The 12,503-nt window shown below is 41.4% G+C and overlaps 1 protein-coding gene across 2 annotated transcripts in view; it reads left to right on the forward strand.

Annotated features, from left to right (window-relative positions):
* Nucleotides 1–269: 269 nt before the first annotated feature.
* Nucleotides 270–12,503, forward strand: part of UBXN7 (UBX domain protein 7) — a 70,359-nt gene continuing 58,125 nt past the window's right edge. The window contains exon 1 of one of the 2 annotated variants that reach the window (XM_036242571.1): nt 270–392. In XM_036242571.1, coding sequence (XP_036098464.1) covers nt 320–392 — 73 coding nt within the window. In that variant the 5' untranslated portion in view covers nt 270–319. The remainder of the gene's footprint in view (nt 393–12,503) is intronic. The other variant, XM_036242572.1, reaches the window with a different exon arrangement.

Below are 12,503 nucleotides of genomic sequence, written 5' to 3' on the forward strand. Positions count from 1 at the left end.
CTGCCAAGCCCGAAGATTCTGTCGGAAACCAGAAACCGGTATCTTATCTACGAGAACAGCCTTGGAGCTTGGAGAACAAGGCACCAGAAGTTGCACAGAAGGATGCGGCTGCAGGAAGCAACCGAACAGCCAACTCTTAGAGCACAGACCATTCTCGGACCGGTCTGGGGCGCGCCTGCGCCGGCCGTCGCGGGGGGGCGGGGAGAGAGGCGGAGCTTGGTGGCGGTCAATGAGCCTGCGCAGACCGCGCGGAGAGGTGGGGGAGGGCGGTCCGTGTGTGTCTGTGTTGTTGTTCCGCGGCAGCGGCGGCGGCGGTAAGATGGCTGCCCACGGGGGCTCCGCGGCGTCTTCGGCGCTGAAGGGGTTAATTCAACAGTTCACCGCCATCACCGGTAAGAGACGCGGTTACCGGAAGGTGGAGAGCGGGGTCTGGAACAGTCCGCTGGTCTGCCCCGGGCTTCCCCTTACCTTCATGCATTCTTCCCTCGGGCTTTACGCACAGCTCCCGTCCTCTCTCCTGAGGAAGAGACGACGACGGCGTCGGGTCTCCGGGTTCAGGCGGCATACTACCCCCTCGCGCACTCCAAACCCTCGTTCTCGGTCTCCTTGTAGTGTGGAGGAAGACTCCCCACCCCCTGTCAGCCCAGACCCGGAGAATGGGCCGAGCCCATTCGCCCCCGCCGGCCCAGGGACCTGGGGGCGGTGGAGGTGGGGGGCCGCACCCGGGCCACCGCCCTCTTCCTTCATCATCATCATCTCTTCTCTGTGCATCCGTGGGGTGCAGTGCATCCTCTTACCTCCCTTTTCCTTTCTTCCTCGGCCAGGTCATTCTCCTCCTGTCCCTGGCCTGCCCTTCCCTTTTCTGGGCCCCTCGGAGCCATCGCTGTGGTCCTGGCGTGTTCGGGCCCTCCCGCCTTAACGGCGAGGCTGGTGGGTTCGGTAGCGCCTTAACCGATCCCGCGGGATAGGCCGCCAGAAAGGGGGGTTGCTGAGAAGTACCTTCAAGACTGAGGTTTTAAGAGAAGAATGAGGGGACCCCCCCCAACACACACACACACCTTAATAGGGAAGGCCTGGAGGAATCCTGGGTGGCGTTTCCCACCTCCTATAATGAAATCATAAAGACTAAGACCATGGCGCCGGGGCCTCCTGCTGATAAAATAGGGATGGCGGCAGAAACTTCTTTGAGAGAAAATCAGTTTCTGCATGTCAGTATCACCCAAACCCTCGGTTTTTCTTTTCCTTTGGACCCTTGCAAAGGGCACACGTAGAACCTTTAACCGCCTGGAGGAAAGGCCCTAAGCCATTCTGTGAATCCTCTATGACTTGTTTCTCTCTGATGGTGCTGAACTTTTTTTGCATGAGTTATTAGAGGGCGGAGCAAATGATGAAGTTCTCTGTGGAGTGATTTGAGAGACGTGTACTCCATGTGCCTAGTGTAATTTTGCTGTTCTAGTTTGTCATCTTGGAAGGAGGTCAGAATGTTAGTTCTCTTCCTTAGTAGATCTGTACTTTATCTGGTAATTTGTTAGATGCAGAGAACGGTTCCACTGTTAACGTACGTAGTTTTTGACGTGCAAGGTCTAGTTAAGTAAAATTTTACATTGTTTTAACAATTGCAGTAGTATGCAAGTTGCTGTTTTATAATTAAAGCTAGTTTTATTTTTTTGCTCTGCAATAATAGCTAGATGTTTGATGCATTTGGCATGAACCATCATGTCAAAGTTGGTAAAGTAAAATTTGTAATTAAATGGGATGAGGAGTGGAATAATTTAATATTTTTAAACTTTTGCGACTTTAAATATGTAATGTGTGTCCCAGTGGCTAAGCAGATTATTGTTATTGGGAAAATTAGAAATTATTGTTGTGTATATAAGTCAATATCGTTGATTATGTTTATATAGAAAAATCTTTAGCGAATCACATATTGAGGATTATTAATCCTTTTTTTTTTTTTTTTTTAAGAGGTGGTTTAATATGCTACCTGTTTAATTTCAGTTTTTATCCTAACTACTACCCATTCAGGATCTCATATTGTTTTAACCTCATATTATTTCTTCTCGGGCAACATTTTTGTTAGATATAGAAAAAAACAAGAGTGTAGTGAGATGCAGTGACTCACTTAACTGCTTCAATTCTGTTTCTGTCTGCTAGTCTACATGGCTTATTTTTTGTTCATTCTATTTCTGAATTAAGTTGGAGACCCTCAGTAGACCATGGTATCTGGAAGTCTGTAAAAGGGAAAATACCAGATTGTTCTTTATGTATTATGAATTTATATTAATACTTTTTGAGATTTTAAAAAATAGTGATTAATTATTAGAAACATGATTGATTCCTTTAGTCTTTTTCATGTATTTTAAAATTTTTATTTTATTATATTTATTAATTTTTCTTTTAAATCCTCACTCGAGGACATTTTTGCATTTATCTTCATATAGAGTGGGAGGGAGAGAGGGAAGAAGAGAGAGAAAGAGAAACATCAATGTGAGAGAGAAACATTGATGTGAAAGACACACACCAACTGGTTGCCATGCACACGACCCCCACCCATGCTGGGAAAAACCGAAATGGAGGTAGGTGCCCTTAGTGGAACTGAACCCCGGGACTCTCTGGTCCACAGGCCGACACTCTAACCGCTGAGCCAAACTGGCCAAGGCTCATGTATTTTTAAAAAAAATAAAATTTGGGGTTCTGTCCACATATATTTTAAATAGTAGTATTTATGATAAGAGGATATTTGATATTTATTGCTGGATGACTTGAACTGACCTTAAGAGCTTATGCTCTGATTTCACAAAGATTTTACTTATCTGGAAGCTCAGCATTCTGGTCAAAGCAACGCATTTTCAAAAATGCGAGTCTTACCTTTTCTGTAGCATTTAGAAATACAATAGAAAATTGAAAGAGTTTTAAGTCTTATTTCTCACTAAATAGAATGGATCGCTTTGTATGATATGTGAGTATAAAGTATAATGACTATGCTTTGTAAAAAAATTATTGAGAAGATATCACAACATACCCAGGCCAGTTTTACTCAGTGGTTAGAGTGTCAGCCCTGGGACCCAAGGGTTGCAGGGTCAAGGGCATATACCTGGGTTGCAGTTTTGATCCCCACCCCAGTTAGGGTCCTGTGGGAGGCAACCAGTCGAAGATACCTCAGTGTTTCTCTCCCTTCCTCGCTATCTAAAATAAAATTCAATGGAAAAATATTCTCTGGTGAGGATTAACAAAACAAAACAAAACAAAAGATATCACAACATTAAATACTTAAAAAAAAAAACAAGCCCTGGACAGTTTTGCTCAGCGGTTAGAGCGTTGACCTGCAGATCAGAGTCCCGGGTTTGATTCCGGCCAAGGGCATGTACAGTGATACCTCGGTTCTCGAACGCCTCTGTTTTCGACAAAATCGGGATTCGAGAAACTTTTGTCTCGGAATCCGAACAAATATTTGGAACTCGAACTTCCGAGATGAGCCGAGTTGAGCCGAATGGCGTTCATTCGGCCCAGCGCACCTTGCTTGCGTCATCAGTGTGAGTGCAGAGAGAGAGTCACGCTTCGTGGAGTCACGCTTTCCTATTGGGTTTCATTGCTTCGGTTCTCGAACAATTCGGTTCTCGACCGTCCTCCTGGAATGAATTATGTTCGAGAACCGAGGTATCACTGTACTTCGGTTGCGGTTCATCCCCGGCCCTGGTTGGGGTCGTGTGGGTCATAATCAATTGATGTGTCTCTCTCACATTGATGTTTCTCTCTCTCTCCCCCCCTCCTTCCCCCCCCTTCTCCCCTCTCCCCCCCATCCCTCTGTCTGAAGATAAATGTAAAAATATCCTCAGGTGAGGATTAAAAAAAACACACAAAAAAACAAACAAACAAAAAAACTCGAAAAACGAATCCACTGTCACAACAATATTATTTACATCTTATTTTCCAATTTTTGTTTATATACTTTGTTATTATTTTTACATTGTGGATCATAGTATACATAATTTAGAATTCTGAAATTATTATTATTTTTTTATACTTTTTTTTTTGTCAATGAATTCTGAAATTTTTAGTTACCATTATGTCATAAACATTTTTTCCATGATCAAACTCTTTGATAACAAGTAGCCAAGGGAAATGATTGTCTTTGAAGTGATCACATTGAGAATATATATACCTTTACCATTGATGCAGTTAGAATAATTTGAAGTTACATAGAAAAGCAATCCTGTTACCTTACAGTCTACTACATTTTATATAATTATTGTTTGATCTCCCTTAATATTCATCATACATGCCTTGAATGCTGACAATGTAATATATAGATCACGTATCATAGAAATGTTGACTCAAAACCAGTGTGATCTTATTAACCAGCATTGCTCCAGTAGATTTAATTAAAAGAAAATCAAAAGTCATATTTTAAAAAGTCATATCAGTTCCCAAAATATGAGGAAAGAATGAGCTGCTGGGTTTGAAGGTTACTTCAAAAGTACAATTAAAAAATTTTTTTTTGAACCATGGCATTACCCATTAACACCAGCTTGGCTTGACATCCAGCCATACATATACAAAATGCACAGATGTAATCAAAATAATTCTCCCCCCTCCTCACTTGAGGATTTTTTTAAAAAATTGATTTTAGAGAGAGGAAGGGAGAAGGAGAGGGAGAGGGAGGGAGGGAGGGAGGGAGAGAGAGAGAGAGAGAGAGAGAGAAAGAGAGAAACATTGATGTGAGATTGGTTGCTTCCCATATGCACTCCAACCCAGGATCAAACCTGAAACCTGAGTATGTGCCCTGAACAGGAATTGAGCCTGTGACCTTTTGGTGTACTGGATGATGCTCCAACCAACTGAGACACCCCGGCCAGAGCAAAAAGAATAATTCTTGATATAAGGGATACATAGACACTATAGAATAGGTAAAAGTAAATAGGTAATCAGAAGGTAAGGACAAAATGTGAGGGAGTAAAAAGTACTGAGAGCTTGCTAGTATAGGATTCTAAAGCTTTGTGCATAGTAGGCATTCACATATTTAATGATAGTATACAACCTCAGTTGTAAAGGAGACCTTAGTTTAATATTTCTGTAAAGTTGTTGAATGAATGCATATTTGCTATAGAAATTACAAACTGCTGTGTATAGGGTTTGGCGTTGTGGCCAATTTCCATTCATAGTCTTTTCTACAATACATTTCTCTTAGGTTAGTATTAAAATGTGTTTAAGTTCTCTTTCAGGAGAAGTGGTTGCAAGTGTTCTAGATTTCAAAAGAAAACTCTTGGAATTTTAAGAACTATTTAAAAAGGTGATAATGATGTTTGAATAGAAATTTAGGGAGGTAATTTTTTTTTTTTTGAGTTGTGAATAGAATCTTACTAATAAATTCAGTATTTATTGATAGACTGCTGTGTGCCAAGCATTGTTCAGATCCAGTGGATAATGCCATGGGCAGGACAGGTTATATGTCCTCAAAGGCTTAAAGGTTAACAGGAATACAGACACATACATCAGTATTGTAATACAGTAGGAAAATGGTAAAGAGCTGTTATGGAGCACAAAAGCCGGAAGTCAAGAAAGGCTTCTCAGAAGAAATAACTTCTTCGGTAAAACCTAGAGGAGAGATATTTCTAGCAGGAGGGACATGTGCAAAGGCCTGGAGAAGATAGGGACAGACATATACTCATACAGAGACAAGAAAGCAGAGACGTCCTGGCCAGTTTGGCTCAGCGGTTAGCGCGTCGGCCTGCGGTCCGGAGAGACCCGGATTCGGTTCCCGCTAAGGGCACGTACTTCGGTTGCAGTTTGTCCCCGGCCCTGGTTGGGTCGTGCGGGTGGCAGCCCCTCGATGTGTCCCTTTCACGTCGATGTTTCTCTCTCTCTCTCTCTTCCTCTCTCCCTCCCTCCCACTCTATCTGTACGAAAGATGGAAAAATGTCCTCGGGTGAGGATTTAAAAAAAAAAAAAAAGCAGAGACAATAGGTTTAGGGAATTGATAATTCCAAATGAATAGAGCATGGCTAGTGGGAGTTGGAATAAATGGAGCTGAATAGATTAATTGGATGCCAGATTGGGAAGGGCCTTGTAACCCATGTTAAAAGAAATCTTGGATTTATTCTGAATGTAATGGTAATCAATGAAGTTTTATTTAGGGAAGAGACATAATCAGATTTGGATTTTTTAGAAAGAGCTACTTGGCCATAGTGGAGAAGAATGATGCACTAGTCCAGGAAAGACAACTGGTATCCTGAAACAAGTTAGTGGCAGAGAAGTAGACTCTGAAAGATATAAGAAGTAATCAGAGGAGTCGGAATGAAGCTTAGGATTCTGTTTTGGACATCAAAGTACTGTACATAATGCTGTTAATTGTGAAGGTGTAGGATAGCAGAAGTTTGGGTGGGTAAAAGATGATTAGTGTTAGGTTAGTTGCTGCCTCTGAGACTTTGAATTGGAGCTGTTGAATAAGCAAATGAATATTTGGGTCTGGAAGGAGTAGTGACATCTAAGGAGTCAGTCATTTTGATGGCAGCTTGCCAGGGGAGAGTGTAGTGCAAGAAAATATTGGGCTCCAGAATGCAAAGCTGAAGGAATGTTAACATCTGACAGACTGAGAAGATAAACGGACGATATAGGAGGAAAAGTAGGAGAGAGTGATGGTACTTCCAGTATCAGGAGTACAGAAATACGTCAAATATATAGGCACTTTAGGAAAGCAGAAATCATTGAATATAAATATATACCTATATATTTGGGGGGGTTAGAGCTGGAAGATGTCTTAGAAATCATCTCGAACCATTTTTTAGTTAATCAAATGAGAAAGTAAAGGCCCAGAAAAGAAAAGTGACTTAGATCAGTGCTTCTCAGACTTATTTGTAGGAAAGGATCTTCTTTAAAAAAATAAAAATTTAAATCTTCATGGACCAAAACTTTTGTAAAAAACAATAAAAATTGCCCTGGCTGATTTGGCTCAGTGGTTAGAGCATCGGCCTGCAGTCCAGAGAGACCCGGGTTCGGTTTCCGCTAAGGGCATGTTCCTCAGTTGTGGTTTGTCCCCGGCCCTGGTTGGGTCATGCGGGTGGCAGCCACTCAATGTGTCCCTTTCACATCGCTGTTTCTCTCTCTCTCTCTGTTTCTCTCTCTCCTTCCCACTCTACCTGAACAAAAAATGGAAAAGTGTCCTCGGGTTAGGATAAAAAAAAAAAAATTAAAATATAATGTGCATACAATAAAATCCATTCTTTTTAGTGTATAGTTATGAGTTTTGGTAAGCGCATACAATAATGTAATTGTAAGATATACAACAGTTCTGTTATCGTTCTCAAGAAATTCCTCCTGCTCTTTTGTAGTTATTCCCTCCCCCCACCTGTAGCCTGATCTTTTTGTCTGTTGTTTTTCTAGAATGTGATATAAATGGAAACACATTATTTTAACCTTTTGAGTCTGGCTTATTTCACTTAGCACACTGTGTTTGAAATTCATTCATGTTGTGGTATGAGTAGTTCCTTTTTATTGGTGAATAGGATACCATTGTGTGGATATACTACAGTTTGTTTATCCATTCATTAAATGATTGACTAATTGTGTTGTTTCTCGTTGGGGGGATTATAAATAAAGCTGCTAAAAACATTAGTGTAAAAGTGTGTAAATATAAATTTTATTTTCCTTTGGATAAATACATAGGAAAGGGATTATTAGATCATGTGATAGGTGTATAACTTTAAGAAATTGCCAGACAGTTTTCCAAAGTTATGATTACCATTTTACATTCCCATCAGCACTGTGTGCCCATTTGGTATTTTTACTTTTTTGTAGCCATTTTAATAGGTGTGTAATGGTATGGCATTGTGGTTTTTAATTTGCATTTCCCTAGTGATTAATTATATTGGTCATTTTTTATATGATAATTTGCCACCCATAAATCTTTCAAGCCCCAATTCTTTTTAAAAAATGCTTTTATTGATTTTTTTTAGAGAGAGGAAGGGAGAGAGAGATAGAAACATCTATCAGCTACCTCCTGCATGTCCCCCACTGGGGATGGAGCCTGCAACTTGGGCATGTGCCCTGACCAGGAATTGAACCCAGACCTCTCAGTACATGGGATGATGCTCAATCCACTGAGCCACACTGGCCAGGCTCAAGCCCCAACTTTTTTTTAAATCCTCACCCTAGGGTATTGTTCTATTTATCTTTAGAGTGGGAGGGACGGAGAGAGAGAGAAACATCGAGGTGAGAAGAACACATTGACTGGTTGCCTCCCGCACGACCCTGACCAGGACCAGGGATGAACCGCAACCAGGGTACATGCCCTTAACCAGAATTGAACCTGTGACTCATTTGTCCTGGGGCTGACACTCTAACCACTGAGCCAAACCAGCCAGGGCAGCCCCAAGTTTTAATTATTAGGTTAAACACACAAAATTATTCTTTCAAATTACTCTAAAAGTTTCTAAATTCTTACACTGGAGTTTCTGTTTTTATCTTGTCAGGGGCTAGTAATAGGTAGATAGCTGTTGTGGGCTGGTCTAGGTAATGATGGAACAGGGACTAAAACTCTGGTGTCTTTACTACCAAGCCCATGCTTTTTCCTCCAATTTACTACTTCCCTCACCATAGCCTCCTTTTATTTAACCTAATTTTTTTGTTTCCCTAACTTAATAATTTCATTCTTCTTGTACTTAATAAATTTAGTTTTCTGCATATATAAGGTCTTTTTTTTTTTCTATTCCGGAATGCTTAACAACTTCAGGATGGGATACTGATGAGGAGGTTAAACTTTCACCTTACTTACAACTATCACCCATTCCCATTTCCTTAATGGGCAGTCTAGGTTACTGTGTTATCATTTCTGGGGAACGTTGGGACACAAAAAAAGTAACCTCTTTGTGTCTATCATTTCTATGCTTTGTTGTTGTTTTTTTGGTACGTGCCCCTAGTGGGAACCGAAACCCGGATTCTCTGGTCCACAGGCTGATGCTCCAACCGCTGAGCCAAACTGGCCAGGGTTATCATTTCTCTATGCTTTATCCCTCTGGGTCAAGAAGGGATCTGTAGAGGAATTTTCTTCCTTCCTTCCAACTCTGACTAGTATACTTTGACTCTGTGATAGTAGTGAAGAGACTGTCCTTTTGGCACTGAAAGAGGTGTAGAGACTAGGCATAAGGTACTATTAAATCTTGATTCTTCCTTCTAGCTGTGGTGGAGACATGGACTGCATGATAGGTTTTGGGCTATTTCCTATATCAACATTAATGGGGGAGAGTGTGAACTAAGAGGTAGCAAGAAGGAAATAGCCACTGATAAATTCTGTGCCACAAGCTGGGTTGAATAATGTTATTTGGTGTCATTAACAAGTTTAAAAGAGACGGAAGGAAGAAAAGATAAAGGATAAATAAAAAGGGTACATGTGATCAGAAACAGTAAAGTGGGATGGATTCCTGCCATGAATTATGGATCGAATGTTTGTTTCCCCTCCCCCAAAATTTACATGGTGAAACCCTAACGCCTAATGTGCTGGTATTGGGAGGTGATTAGGTCATGAAGGTAGAGCCCTCATGAATGGGTTTAGGGTCCTTCAAAATGATAACTCAGTCCAGCCAGTGTAACTCAGTGGTTGAGGGTCGACCCATGCACCAAGAGGTTGCCAGTTCAATTCCTGGTCAGGACACATGCCCAGGTTGCGGGCCTGATTCCCAGTGGGGGCCATGCAGGAGGTGGCCAGTCAATGTTCTCTCTCATCAATGTTTCTCTCTCTCTCTCTCCCCCTCCCTCCCTCCCCCTTTCTCTCTCTAAAATCAATAAAGGGAAAAAAAAAAGAAAAAAAAAAAAAAAAAGATAACCCAGAGAGTTCTTTTGTGAGGACACAGTGAGAAAATGGCTGTCTGTGAAGCAGGAAGCCGGCCCTGTACCTCACACGAAATCCACTGGAGCCTTTATCTTGGATTACTCAGCCTTCAGAACTGTGAAAAATAAATGTTTGTTGTTTAAACCACCCAGTCTATAGTATTTTTTTTTTATATACCAGTCTGAATAAACTAAGAACACTGGGTTAAATTAAGCTATTCTGCTGCTACCTACAATATTGGGACCTCAAAAGAAGCCCATTTAAGCAAGTTTCCAGATAGTTTAAATCTCTAAGCTTATTTTATTAGCCCCCCTCTTTCAAAAAGATTTGTTTTTGCCTAGGTTTCAGGCTCAATCACTAGCTGGGGGCTTGTAGGAGACAGCTGATCCATGTATCTCTCTCACATTGATGTTTCTCTCTCTCTTGCTAAATCAATTTAAAAAACATTTTAAAAAGTTATGTTCTTGCCCTGGCCGGTTTGGCTCAGCAGTTAGTGTCGATTCCTGGTCAGAGGCATGGGGTCAAGATATGTTCAAATGATGTGTTCTTGCCCTGGGTTGCTGCAGGTTTGAAACCCCGCCCCGGTTGAGGTTGTGCAGGAGGCAACAAGTTGATGTATCTCTCTCACATTGATGTTTCTCTCTCTCTTTCCTTCTCTCCCTCCCTTCCACTCTATCTAAAAACCAGTGGAGAAATAATCCTCAGATGAGGATTAACAAAACAAAAAGTAAATAAATAAAAAGGATGTCTGGCCCCGGCCAGTTTGGCTCAGTGGTTGAGCATTGGCCTGCGGACCATAGAGTCCTGGGTTCGGTTCCTGCTAGGGGCACATGCCACACAAAAATAATAATAATAAAAAAATAAAAAGGATGTCTGTGTACCCAAATTAATCTCTTAAATGGTACCATTTAGGCAGCATAATAAAGTGAAAAAAATTTGTTAGGTAGTTAGGAAAAAACTTGTGGGACAGACAGACCATACTGTTGACAGGCCAGCTTGCCTGAGGATTGGCTTAACAAGTTCTGATTTTCAGAGATCTTTTATTTTATTTTAAAACCCACAAATTCTCTAAATAGTTCCCATGTCATTGGCATTGGAGTTCTGATGGAAGGTAGTGGAAAGGATGAAAACAACTATTTGTATGCTGTGGTCATTTTTAAGTTGAATTTCCATATAAACAAATAAATTTAAAAAGAAATAAAAGCGGCCAGTATTGGTTGCTATTATGGCAGTAGGGAGTTTCACTGCCTATCAACATGTTCTTTGTGCTTTTTGTGGTGCTTTAGTGCAATGAGAGCATCCAGAGGGACAAGAACCAAAATGGTATGAACTCAGCTAGTTAATTCTCTGAAAAGAGATAAGCACATGCCTTGAGAAGCTAGTTTTAGGATTCATTATGAAGTAAATGTAACAGTTCATGCATCTGTTAGAACAAGCTACCAGAGTAATCTACCTATATGAACCCTTTAAAAAATTTTTTTTTCTTTATTGATTTTAGCGAGAGAAGAAGAGAGAGGGGAGAGAGAAACATTGATGAGAGAGAACATAGATTAGCCACCTCCTCAGGTTCCCCACAGGGGATTTGGCCCACAACCTGGGCATGTGCCCTGACCAGGAATCAACCTGGCAACCTCTTTTTTTCTTTTTCTTTTTAAATTTTTTTCTTTATTTATATTAGAGAGAGAGAAAGAGGAAGGGAGAGGGAGAGAGAGATGGAAACATTGATGAGAGAGAATATCATTTGGCCACCTCCTGCATATGCCCCAGTGGGGATCAGGCCCACAACCTGGGCATCTGCCCTGACCGGGAATCAAACTGGTAACCTCTTGATGCATGGGTCGACACTCAACCACTGAGCCACACTGTCCGGGTGGAACCTTTTAACTTTGAGAAGCTGCTGGGTAAATACGTAAATTTAAATGGTGGAGTACAGTGGACACTGAACTTTTTTTTATTTAAAACTTTAAAAAAATATTTATTTATTTATTTATTTATTTATTTAGAGACAGAGAGGGAGGGATAGAGAGATAGAAACATAAATGTGAGAAACATCAATTAGCTGCCTTCTGCACGCCCTCTACTGGGAATCGAGCCCGCAACCCAGGCGTGTGCCCTGACTGGGAGTCGAACTGGGATCTCTCAGGCCATGCGACGACACTCAATCCACCGAGCCACACCAGCTGGCCTAGACACTGAACTTTTGGACTAGCATTTAAGAAGTATAATATACAGCACAGTATAACTGGACATGTATTAGGGAAGCACTGAAAACCTCAGGTTTTATGACAAATATAGAAGCATATGAATCTTGAAATTGTTCGTCAAATTTGTGCTGTTTTTGCCCCAAGAGTTTGTATTTATTTTATTTTATTTTTTATCCTCACCCGAGGACATTTTTTCTATTTTTTGTTCAGATAGAGTGTGGGAGGGAGAGAGAGAGAGAGAAACATCGACGTGAAAGAGACACGTCAAGTGGTTGCCACCCACACGACCCAACCAGGGCCGGGGACAAACTGCAACCGAGGTACGTGCCCTTAGCGGGAACCGAACCCGGGTCTCTCAGGACCACAGGCCAACGCTCTAACCGCTGAGCCAAACCGGCCAGGGCAAGAGTTTGTATTTAGATACCTAACATACAGTTGGTTATGGGATGTGTGAACTCCTTCCCTTTGTTGACCTT

The sequence above is a fragment of the Molossus molossus genome, unplaced genomic scaffold, assembly GCF_014108415.1.
Source record: "Molossus molossus isolate mMolMol1 unplaced genomic scaffold, mMolMol1.p scaffold_m16_p_5, whole genome shotgun sequence".
NCBI classification, from domain to species: Eukaryota; Metazoa; Chordata; class Mammalia; order Chiroptera; family Molossidae; genus Molossus; species Molossus molossus.